This window comes from Stegodyphus dumicola, chromosome 9 (assembly GCF_044657685.1).
Source record: "Stegodyphus dumicola isolate Sdum_Otavi_A_Nest chromosome 9, ASM4465768v1".
Lineage (NCBI taxonomy): Eukaryota > Metazoa > Arthropoda > Arachnida > Araneae > Eresidae > Stegodyphus > Stegodyphus dumicola.
The window spans coordinates 49,205,076-49,218,492 of NC_140776.1; the positions used below are offsets into that span (position 1 = coordinate 49,205,076).

Below are 13,417 nucleotides of genomic sequence, written 5' to 3' on the forward strand. Positions count from 1 at the left end.
CGGAGGAGTGGAATCCTGGAATACATTGAGCTTATGAGCTAGTCCAGCTAGTTAAGTTGGTAGAGCATTTATCTACGGAGTGGAATCCTGGGATCCCCAACTAGAACCAGTTACACCCAAATGAAGAAATTAGGGACAACCCTCATATTATTTTGAGCTTGGAGGTAACGTCCTAGAATGGGCGCATTTGGCCAGATTGCGATTATATCAGGTATTCAAGATTAAAAACTGTGGTGTAGAAACCATTCTGTAACTTTTGATGGAATCATATTTAAGTGAATTGAGGTTTTGATCTGGAGTCAAATTTTGTGTATTAAATCAGTTTTTGATTGGCAGGTTTTGTCTTTTCTTTGATCGCCCTATTATATCAGATTTTGCTTTGTCTTCTTGATTTTTGTGTAAACCGTCTTCGCACTTCGATTTTTGATACACTTTAACTGTTATTTCTACATTGTAGTCTATCAATTGCTTGCCATTGCGTGATTCAATATCCCAAGCTCCTATAAATGAAACTGTCGTATTTCTTTTTCTGTCGTTGCCTATTTTACTGTAAATAGTAGCTCTTGTTAAAAGTTGTTTAATTACGAATAAAAAAAAAGTTTTATGTGCGATTTGAACCGATTTATTTACGAAATAGGGTAGATGGATGTGAGCCCGTTTGCTTTATTTCACGATGTAAAATATACCGACAGTGAGAGAAAACCACTTAATGTATAATACTTGCATTCAAGATATCGGAAAGCAGAAAGCAATCAGTTTAACTAACAGAAGTCGCTTAACAATCTTGCGGGTTTACATGCGTATTTTGCTACCTGATTACTCCTCGTGAATGTACCTAAGGGTTTTTGGCTGTAGGCAGTCTGGTCATGCTTCTTGTAGACAGATAATATTTACTTTTTTTACTGTAAAGAAATTCATTCACATCTTTATTAACCAGACGTTGTAACAAAAGTACAAGCTGTAATGGCCTGTTTATTTTCTTCTTTATCTTTTAAATGATTATCTTATTTTTTAACTAATTTTGTGACTAGAAGAAGCTCAATTAGATAAATCGGAATGAGTGCTTGCGTTTCACAAAAAGTAGTCTAAACTTCAAAACTCTGTTTTTTTAAGCTTGAAATAAATAAAATTTCTGACAGGATAGCCATAGTAGATGCATTCATGAGCTATTTGTAATAACCAAGAAACTTAAAACCTCAAAGAAAGCCTAATCGGCTGTCATTCTGTGGTAATCTAAGGTTACTTTATGGAGACCATTTGATTTTTCGAAGTCGGATCGTGAAAATCCACTTATGACGTCACCTTGAATCTTTTAGTTACTAACTGGATGTGTTACCTGTTTACATCATAAGATCACGAAAGGCAGAATACGATACTTCATTACATTTCCATATTTCATTACATGTAACTTCAAGGATGACTGGCGAGAGACAGGAGATCGTATCAACTAAATCCAGGTGAGGATGATCTACCATACGCAACCACAGCAAGAAGCGTAAAAAACCTACTGTAGTCTTGCCGATATTTGAACTAGGGATCTTCCAAATGCTAGCTGGACATAATAACAGCTTTAACACCATGAACGCACGCATGGGGTGCGTGCGATGATTCCTTACATTTTGATTCGAAGTGCGGCTTACTTTTAAGACTGTTTACATTCTCTGTCGTATTCGCAATAGCTATACGTCGCTTTCGAAACTCAGGTTTAGACTAATATTAGGAGGCAGAAAGCTTGTTAGGCTAAGACTGCGGTTCCCAAACTTTCTGACTCGCGGGGTCGCATTTTTAGAATCAGTTCCTCTAGCGAAGCCTCGTAGGCCTATCTTACAAGTTAATGGTATTTAAAAATTGGTGTAGACAAATGATGTAGACAGTAAGCGACTGTAAAGTAAAAAATATGTAAACGGCTATTCACTGTCCATGAAATGAAATTAACACAGCAATAAATAAAAAATAAAATGGTAATCTTTTTTTTATTTACCATAATATTTCATATTGTCATCAACGTAATAAGTTAGAGTTAAAAGTTAGCTATACATAGAGATTCTCCCAAAACTATAAATCAAACCAATTTTTGTTACAACACATATTTTACATTAATTCTAAGAGCATCATCGTTACAATAAATTCGATTCCTGCAAGTTAATCGTTATATGTAATTCGGTTTAATACCTATTCGTTTATTACTCTTTATCTGAAATTTTTATTAGTAATTATGTAATACAATTATAAATTAATTTTGCACCGCCCAACCGTTAGTGATTAGCGTCGCTGACTACCGTGCAGAAGGGCCCGGTTTCGAATCCCGGAGAAGGCACGGATGTTTGTAATAGTGTCGTTGCGGCATGGGGGCACTCTAAATATGCGGCGAGAAGAAAGTCCTCTTGTGTAGTTTGGTGGAAGGGGAGAGGGGTGGGATACCCCTGGACTCGTCCCCTTTGGGTGCTCTCCATCAAAATTTGGGGCGGAACTGAGCTAAATCGCACTGTCACCTGAATGGTACTGTTGCCAATGGCAGGCGTAATCTAGCTCTCTCTGCCACGAGGAATTTCGTGGGCTTGGGGTGACTACGTCAGACAAGTAAGCATAAACAACAACAATAACATAAATTAAATTTATAATTATATTATATAATTTATATAAGCTTATACATTAAGGCATAACATAAAAAAGCTTAAAAACATTTAATGAAACACATGTGGCTGCACAGTTCTCTAATTCTAGATTCAACTGTTGATAATTGAGAACGAAAGTCTTTGTTATGCATTGTTGTTATGCGTTGTCTCTGTATATTATTTTTTGTACTTATAAATGTGGAGAATCGTACTTTAGAGAGCTGTGTAACTTAGAAAAATACTAGCATTAATTTTTCTTTCTCAAACAAGGTTTTGAATTCATCTAGCGTGCAGGCAAAGCTGCAGTTTACTTTGGTTTTCAAGAGCGATTTTTAGTTCGCTCTGAGATATCAAATGTTTGGGAATGTCGCATTCCGTTGAGCAAAGCTGGATAATTTTTTATTCACGCTAAAAATGTTCAGCACTCATTCAAAGTTATTCAAGTAATTTCACTTGAGGTATCGGAAAATAAAATGTGTAATTTTACTGTTGAATTGTATATGTGCCTAAGTGCGAAGAAAATCATTCTTAATAATAAAGCTAAAAAGACAAAAAAAAAAAAAAAAACGAAATGGGTTAGTAAGAATGAGTGTAACAGAAGGCTGGTAAACTGCGAGTTCAGCTAGAGCGTAAAAAACATTAACAAACCCTTTTGCGAGACCGTTAAAATCTGAAACATTTCAAATTTTTTTAAGTCCAGAAGGACGTCAATCCGAATGGGCTATTAGTCTCGAAACGAGATTTTGCGTCGTCCACTATAAACGACTCTATCACTTTTCAAATTGTTGCCGCCAAATATTATCATTCTTTATTATTTTTAAAGAAATTAAAAATGAAGAATCTGCGTGTATGTATGTATGTTACTCGCATTGTGTAAAACGACCATACCTAGGGCCATTAAATTTTGAATAATGTAATCTTCCACCCGAGCATGTGCCCGGAAGCCCTAATTTTGAATTTCGAATTTTATAATTCCTCATATTTTATAAAACTTTAATGAATTTATGATTAAAAAATTCAATTGCTTAAAAGCGAGCAGTGACAACGCTGTATGGAATAAAACATTTTTATGTCCAGCGTGCGAGACTGTATATCAGAAATTCTAAAGGTATGCTGTTTTCAACAAAACTTATGTGGTATAAGGGCGAAGAACGTGATATTTAATTAATATATTTGTCATACAGAACGTTAATAATAACAGACAAAAAAAAAAGTCTTGTAAGCCGTCTTACTAAAGAAACTGCGCATTGATCTGATGAACTGAGAAAAGACTATATAAAATAGAAAAGAGTATGCCAACGCTTAACACATCGGGAATAAACATGTTTCTATGCTGCGTTTAGAATTTTTGTAATTTTGTTGCTGAATTGTATGTGGCATAAGTGCGAAGAAAATGGATTTATAAAGCTAAAAAGACAAAAAAGATATGGGTTAGGAGTGAGTACAGCAGCAGACTGGTAAACTGCGAGCTTAGCGACAGCGTAAAAGGGGAAATAAAAAGAACGCTTTTTAACAAACACTTTTGGGCGACCGTTAAAATCTGAACCCTTTCAGATTTTTCTTTATCCTCCTTTTTTCTCTCTCTATTTTTGTAGCAAATTTTACTTGTAATGACTGAGTTGGGGGGGGGGCGGGAAATATTTGAAAAAAAAAATCTGAAACGTTTCAGATTTTAAATTACATCCAAAGGGGCATTTTTTTAACATTTTGTCTGTTACCTTTATTTATTAAATATCACGTTCTTCGAACTTAAACCATAAAATTCAGTTCAACAGCAATATCGCAAAATAGTTTTAAATTGAGCATATCTTTAAAATTTCCGATACGCAGTCTCCCGCGCTGGAGATATAAATGTTTTTTTCTGTACAACGTTGCCATTGTTCGCTTTGAAATCTTCCAGTTTGTTACTCAAAAATTCGTTTACAAATTACGTTTTACAAATTATGAAATCGATAATAAAACAAATTCCAAATTTGGGCTTCCAGATGTCCATATGGGCAGTAGGATTACGTCATTCAAAATTGGATGGCTCTAGGTACCGTTGTTTTATCACAATGCGAGAAATATGCATACATTTTATGCAGATTTTTCATTATTTAATTTCTTCAAATATAATGCAGGACTCTAACATTTGGTGGCAACAGTTTGAAAAGTGAAACGGACATTTATAGTGATTTAACGCAAAATCGCAAAACGAAATAATAGTCCTTCAGTGGCAAAGCCCCTTCGGACTAAAAATTAGTATTCAAGTTACTTTAATTTAATTTTGGTGCACTTTAAACTATCAATGGATATTCGATAAAATTATTCATTTCGTGAAAGACCAACAAAAGAACAAAACAATGTGTTCCATAAATACAATAGCGCCATCTATTGAACGAAATGTTAATTGAAGTTTCGTTTATTTCACTGAGTATATAGAACAAACGGGATGAATGTTGAAAAAATAAACATTCAGATTCAAAAATGCTGAAATAGTATCAGCTAATATAGTTGATAACGAGGTATTTTGAAACCTAAGCATAAAAATTCATCTTTACAGCTCGGAAATTAGCACATTAGATACAAAATTTTTGTAATACGAATGTGGAAAATACATTAACCATCCTAATTGCTGTATTACTGATGACTTGAAACTTTGTCAAGATTAATTAATTTTAAATGTATGCTAATGCAGTATTAAAAAAAGTAAAATATAAAAAGGAAACTCCTTTTCCATTATCATCTTAAAAATGAGCACCTCCCCCCCCCCCCAAAGAAAAAAAAAAAAAAAAAACTCTTCCTCGATGTGGTTGGATCCTTTTCACCTGAAACTGATATATGAATGGTGTAAGGTTTTATTATGATATATATATTACGGAAGCTAGTTCTGATGGGCACCTTATGCAATATAAAGGTAACTGAAGCGTAAAATATATACATAACATATACAAAATGTTGTAAAATAATAAATTTAAGTATATAAAAATTTGCTAGTATTCTGAAATTTTAGGACCTTGGTATATAAATGAAGTAAATTTAGATTTTCAGTATTAAAAAGTGGCTTTTGATGGTAATGTAACTGATAATCATAGAAAAAAAATTATTATCATTTTACCGAATTGTAGATTGTTTACTTGGAAAATATTTTAAATTAGTTTCTTGTAGATTAATATTAGAAGTGTTTAAAATAATGTGTAAAGAGCCGAAAGTGTGCAAACGATAGTTTCGTTGAAAATTTTTCTATTTTCCAACTCCTAACTTATTCATAAATATTTAAAAAATTATTTAAGAAATTTTTTCTATAAAAACGCTGAAGTTGTTCGAAATCACGACATTAAAATTTTATTCATAGGAATAATGCTAATGAAATCTAATTTTTTGTACTTCAGTAATACTAGTAGGACAAATTTTTATGTTGTTTATGTACGACACTTTTAAATTTTATTTGAACGTCTTGTGTTTAACCAGCTATCAGTCTTCATGTATTATGGAACCAGTCTTAACCAGTCTTCATGTATTATGGAAATCTATCCTTTGCCGGAAAAGTTAACTAGAAAAACTAACTATAACCTCATTCAGAAGAAATTTAATTTAAGAACTTTGATTATGCTTTTAAAAAAATATTTTAAATGAAATGCTAGAAGAATGGGACATGTTGGCTAGGTAATGAGAATTGCTTTGTTGAAAACACATACTATATAAGCATTTGATAAATGTAAGAAAAGTTTAAAAAATTTTAATATTGTTATATAAAGTAAAGATTGGATCTTTTTTTCTTAACTTAATAAATAAATAAAATATAAAGTCAGTTAATAAAATTAAACTGACTTTATGTTTTATTTATTTATTGAAGAATAAAATTTTGGAAAAGCAACAGCATATTATTCTAGAAATTCTAAACCTGTTATTCTGTAAATCTTCCTTCATAGATGTTTTAAAAGATGTTCATATATGTTTTCATAGAGAAATGTTTTAAATCAGTCGACAATATTTGCTAAAGACCGATCATTTGATTGGTAAATATAAAGGTAAATATTTTCATATCTCCATCCTGCAGATCTTTAGTAGTCAGCATTTTCTTATAAAAATTGTATATCTTCAAAAGATATTTTTAAAAAATTTTATGTGTAATTTTTTAGTAAATTATTTTCAGGACAAATAAACTTCTTCTGTCATCAGATCTGAGGTATATTATTCGCTACAACGTCAAATAAATTCATTCTTGATGGGCATAGCAATGAGGGGGAAATTATTTCAATTTGATAATAGTAGACAGTTTGACAGGCCGTCATTAATGGGAAGTAAGGTAATTATTAAGCGAGAAAACTTTCACATGAAATACTTATTCTACGCCTGAACAAAATAGACATGACGAGATTTTAATTAAAATTTTTGACGAGTTTGTAATTAAAAATTTTATGAGAAATAAATTATTTGCTTTATTTTATTTTTAAGGTGTATGAAATAGATAAAATTCATTTTTAGTCTCTTTTCCTATATCAATATAAATCTTCTGTTCAAATTTTAATGTCACATTTATTTAACTTTCAGTGTTTCTGAAGTGAAACATTTTCTATTCCCAAAGGAAGAAGTTTGGTTTCTATACAGTTAATCCTTAATAGAATGAGAGGAAAAGAGAGCGTGTGTAAAATTAAGAATAAATTCATTTCTCTTATTTCCTCTAATACGAGAAAAGATCAAAATGTAATATATATATTTTAGTGGCAGTGGCGATAAAGTATTTATTTGATAGCTTTAAATACAGTGAAACCACTTATATTATATTGGCTATTTTACAAGTAAGAAACTAATAGCTTTAGAATTTTCTTCCATGATGGCACCAGATTTCGTAAAGCTTTTTGTTAAAGTCTGTTTTCTGACCATTTAGCCAACTACGAACGACCGATTGGCCATCTTCAGACAAACTGAAGCATTCCTTCCTCTTTCCCTTTTCTTTTAGACAGCATTAACAAACACTTCTTGGCGTTTCTTCACAATTTTTGTCGCTCGGGATGATCCATTTGCCGCTCCTCTCCATGCTTATCAAAAGATTTATAAAATGTCAGAACGACATGTTGAGGAATAAATAAAAGCTTATTTACAACATTCTAAAGTTTGCTTTTGCCTGTATTTCTATTCGCTTGGTAATCGATTTGCATTTAAGGGGAGGGAGAAAATAGTCAATAGCGTTCTAGAAGTTTGTTTCATTTATTTATCCATTTAATATTATGAAGATAGTGTAGTGAGATTCCTTAAACATAAGGTATTCGTTCATGTTTAGGTCTCAGTTGCTTCTTAATCAATTTGTATTCATGAAAATTCTTCTTACAAGAAGTAGCATTTAACAACGATCGTGAGGATAATTCGTGGTAATATTACAGTACTTGGTATTCCATTTTGAGACTGTATTTTGTAATGAACTGCAAAAACTCGAAACAACCTCTGTAATACGCGTCGAGCGTGCTGACCACTACACTACAAAGGCATGCCAAGAAGGCAAGAGAAATACTTATAGGCTTAGCAAGAACATGAAACTGTTGAAATCTGGTTGTGATTATTTTTAATGCAGTATCCAACATAAGAACAAATCTCTCCTTAATCAATTTCGTACAACAATTCAACACCTCGTTGTGGTTCTTGTCGTCACTGACGGAGTGGATAAGACCATTAAATACTATTAGTTCGAGTTGCGATCAAATCTAAAAGAATGAGCTGACTGCTTGTCCGTTTCCGTAATAACGTGAACAGGAGCAAGTTCTATGATAACGTGAATACGAGTTCGTGTTCCTATCATAACATGAACAAGAGGAAGCTGTAAGTTTTCTAAATCCTTCGCCTGAGTCAAATATCCGTGGTAAGCATTACCATAAAGCAGTACTTAAACGTGTAGGGCCAGTCTTTCGTGACTGAAAATGTCCAGTCATTCTTTCATAGATGGTTATATTTCAGAAAGCAGTGTAACACCATGGAAGAAATGTCACTGCGTCTATGTTATTTTATGGAAAAATAGCTGAATTTAATTTCATTATGTTTTTGTATTGTTTTTCATATCAGTTAAACTTTTGGCGTAAAACATAAATATGTGATACATTTCGATGCTGATCGATGATTTTCATTTAGCATCTTGTACACGTTTGTGAAAAATAGCGCTATAAATATGATACTGAAAGTTTTGATATAAAAATATTGGTTATGAGAATTCGCTTTTATTTCTTAAAGATTTGCCTACAATACGTAGATTCTTTTTATAAGAAATTCTTTATCACCGAAAAATGAATTTCAAACTGATTGGGATTTCCTTGGAACTGAGGTCAACAGCTCATTAATGTATTCACATTCACGTAACTAAAACTGCTTATCAATACTTCGAAACGACATTCTCCATCTTGCAATATTCAAAGACAGGAATGTGGGACTTACTACCACAGCATAAAGTCAGGGGATTTTTTCCCCTGGTTTCCGTGGTTTTCAATTTATACCAATACGTTTCGTGGAAATATGAATTTTCAGACAAATCACTCATCTAATTTTGATCGAGAGAGCTACATTTCCAGACATGACTATCCACGATTCTGTAGCTTTTCTGACTTGGTTGACATGGGTCGCACCAGATTGTCTGCATTTGGGCTTTCAGATTTAATTGCTTGTACGTATGTTAGTCACAAGAAGTAGTTTTGAAAGTTTTTTGACTGGTTGTTGAAAACATTGTTTGTCATAATGTCGTTAGGTATGTAAATGGATGAGAACAAAACAAAAGCATAGACTAAAAGAATTCATGAAATGTACCAGAATGCGATATATTTGTACATATACAATCGGCGCTTGATCACAACCGACGATTTATAATTGATGCCCGAACATGTGTGGTGTGTTTTTAATTAATTTCAGCATCTGCATTTTCACATTTCAGCCACCGATCTTGTTTGATTGCCTGCTGAAGCATTTTTGTCCTGACGCAGAGGCAAATCTCAGAAAGTAAACGTTAATAACATTGACAATTGCAATTTGAAAATTTTTTGAATTACGAAAAAGTAGAATATTCAAAAGCATCTGCCAGGAACCTGGCGGAAAAAACTACAATGTCTGTCAACAAGGCCGGTCCAAAGCATAGGTGACGTTGGCAAGCTGCCTAGGGCGCTCATTTTTAAGGGCGTCACCTGAACTGTTCTGTCGAGCGACAATTGAATAAAGAATTATTTCGCTTTAAGTTATTAATATGTTTAATTTATGCGAGGTGTTAACGTTACTGATCGCCTAGGGCCGACTCAACAGTAGTGGTAACAATTCGAATTATGCTGAACAGAAATAATGAAGTTCGTGGAACTTTCTGACGCTTTTGGAATAAGAAATATCTGAATTATTTTGAAACTTAATATGATTGGTTTAATGTTATTACTTAGCGAAAATCTGGATGTCATTCCTGCTCAAAAATGAATCGTTGATTGTAAAAATATGCGTTTAGCACATGTATTTAGAATGAACTTTTTTCTGTCAAAGTGGGTCTAGAAAAGAAATTTGTTGTTTTCATTATGTCTTGTCGAAACCAAAGTAGGAAATTGTCAATGTAAAATTTTTTTATTATATACATGACTTGTAAATAAATAATTATAAATAAGATCTCTTATAGTAGAATCGCGACACAGCATAATCATGATAAAGCGGCTTTCCAACTTGTGTAGGTTGTTTGCTAAGAAAACGGTTTCACTGATGTAGATACTTTGATCTTTGATCTTTTCGAAATTGTTCTGTATTGCATTTTTACTTCAACTGAAAATTATAAAAATTAATTTGTTTTTAGAGCAAAGAATAAAACCATTTTTATCAAAATTTAGGCTGATTTTTTTTTTTCTGCTGGCACTGAAAAGAATAATTTCAGTAATTAGCATTTTGATAAGTTAGATGCAATTTATTTGTAAAAATATATAGTTTCTTGAACAAAACAAAAGTTTCTTGAAGAAGTAATGTAAAGGAGATTTTGCTAGCTTTGTTCATTCAATAAAAAGTTGCAGGATGAGAAATACTCTGATACGTACGTTTTAATTTCGCGTATTATGAACAAAATCGATATTTTACAGGAATAAAGGTAGGACGATTATTTTTTGCTTCAGTTGATATTATTTCAGCCTAAATTAGCCTGTAAATAATAGAGAAATAGATTTTTTTCATATGGTTTGATGGTTCTTAAACCATAAGATACAACATCAAACATACGTTTAGTGAAAATCTAATGTTCACTGAATTTCTCATTAAATGCGACAGATGTATTGAAATTGTATGTCAATAAAATTAAAATTTATCTTATGTATTTGTAAAGTTTATAATAATTTCAGATAGCTGCGTGTATCTCTTGCACATTTTTTAAAATGATCGGAAGTACAGTTGATTGCATAAAAAAGAGGGATGGATTTTTTTAAATTCATTTTAATTTCAGAATTTTTTTAATTCATTAAATTTGTAAAGGTAAAAAACGTACGTTAAATTTAATGCTGTTATAAGTATTTTAATCCTTTACGTTATAATAATTAATGATTTAAAAATGATCATATTTTACTCCTAGCTGTAATTTTATACGTAGATTTCATTTCAAAATAATAATTTTTTGTGATATTTTAAACTGGTAATAATATTTTTACATAAAATCGCATTCCAATGTGTATGAAATTTTTATTATATTAGAAAGTATTTCATTCTTTTTATGTTATTGAATTAACAGCTTTAGAAATAGAAAGCTAGTTAATTTCTTTTCCAATAGGGCATTTGTTAGTTTCTTTTCCAATAAAATATATCTTTGTCGTAATTTTTTTCTTGGACAATTCTGTCTTATTTATTTAAAATAATTTGCAAGACCGTGTATTTTTTTGTCGTTGTTGTTGTGTATTGATATTTGCCGTAGCTATTTTTTTTTTCCAGATTAACTTTCTCTATATATATTATGTTACTTATTGTAATTTTTCGGATAGTACGTTTTTGCTTTCTAGAAAAGAACATTGAAAATAAATTATAATATGATCTTGATTAACTTTATTTTGGTATAACCTTAATAACAACAACTTTTTAACGTAATCCAGAAAGCTGCTGCTTTTAATAATATCTTATAATTAATTTATACCATTTATATATACATAGTATAACGATTTTTTTCATCTAGTTTTAATGCTTAGAAGTTCAAGCAAGATATTTTTTCTTTTCAGGCTGATGCCAGTTTGGAAATGGAGCAACGGAACTTCTCCCAAGCATCGCTAGGATATATACTTTTTCTGCAGGAAGTTCAAGAACGAAAGAAAACAGAGTTTGTCGAAACGGTAAGTTGCAAAGTGCAATCTAAACAATTGTAAGGCCTGGTTAAAACAAAACAATGGCTTGAAATCTGATCAGCTACTTTGTGTATATCTTATGATTATTATCACAACGCTGTGTTATTATCCAAGCGCTGTGCTTTTTATACTCAAATTTACTTTCGATGGTGTTAACAAGTACTATAAAAAAAATTTTTTAAGTCAATTCCTACTGAGGTCAACAAAGAAAAATTTTATTTTAGTTACTTTTTATTAACATTATTTACATTTTTTCGTTTCTAATTTAAGAAGCTGATGATAGTCTATAATTTCTCATTCTATCTATCTCTTGTAATGCTTCTTTATTGCAAGATACCTCTCCAGTAAGTTTCGAGCAGTCCAGGTCTTCAATTAATATTCCATCTAATGATTTCACACGATTCAAGGCGACATGTGCTTGACCTGCTGCGAAGAAGTAGTCCAAGTTCCGTGTTGGTCGTCGAGTGCATCGAGAGAGTCGTAGTGTATCGCGAGTTAGAAATAATATAAAAATAATATGAAAAATAATAATATTCGCTACATAAGAATTTTCGCTACATTAAACTACAACTCTTTTAATTCCCATACACTTTAAAGATCTTTAGAACTCTGTCTTACTGTTGCCACTTATTTTTGTTAAATATCAAAATCCCATTTATCACAGTCATCTATTATTTATAGGTTGTTATAAAGTTAATTTTTACAGCACATGAGAATTCCTAATAAACGGTCATTATTTGTGAGTCTTATAATATATATAAAAAAACAGCATATCTTTAGTTCCGATAAACAGGAACAAATAAGTAGGAATTGACTTTAGTATGTGAAAAAAACTGTATTAACATCAAGTGTCATCCACTGCAAGTTTAAAAAAATGTATTTGAACTTGAGTGGATGAATAAAAAATATTTTATTAAGGATTGAAAATTTGAACACGATATAGAGAGAATGTGAGCTAATAGTAGGAATTTAAAAAGTAAAAGAATTTTCAGAGCTTAATCTAATGTCTAATTTGTACTTAAATGTCAAAAATAAAATCCCCTCTTTTTAATTCTGAAAATCGGTTGGGAATTTAAGGAAAAAAAAAAAAAAAAAAATTTGAACAGGTGGTAATATGCCATCAATTTATAGGAAAAGAACTATATCATTGACACCATGCTAGAACCACGATTCTGCATTTTTAACTGTTTTCGTTTATACAGTGGCTCATATTTGCTTTTGAAGACTTGTGATTTATAATTTCATTTGCAAATATCCATTACTAAATATTAGCTGTTTTTTTTCACGTATACTATTCATCATTTTTTAAACCTGCTTGTTTTCAAAAAAGTTATTCAGAACAGTTTTGGTACCAATAATAATAATATCCACACAGAAAGCTTCCGGATTTTATATTACGCCTAAAGGGGCATTTTTTTAAATTTTTATTTTTTTTCCCCATTTGCACATACGTACACGTTTTGAGAGCATTTGAGCTAACGCACCTTTGGGCTAAAAATATTTAAA

The 13,417-nt window shown here is 31.4% G+C and overlaps 1 protein-coding gene across 3 annotated transcripts in view; it reads left to right on the forward strand.

Annotated features, from left to right (window-relative positions):
- The window catches only part of LOC118187381 (rho GTPase-activating protein 26-like), a 349,938-nt gene that overhangs the window by 287,195 nt on the left and 49,326 nt on the right, over window positions 1-13,417 (forward strand). For all 3 annotated transcript variants that reach the window (XM_035357592.2, XM_035357594.2, XM_035357595.2), the window contains one exon: window positions 11,789-11,899. In XM_035357592.2, the coding sequence (XP_035213483.1) occupies window positions 11,789-11,899 (111 nt within the window). The remainder of the gene's footprint in view (window positions 1-11,788; window positions 11,900-13,417) is intronic.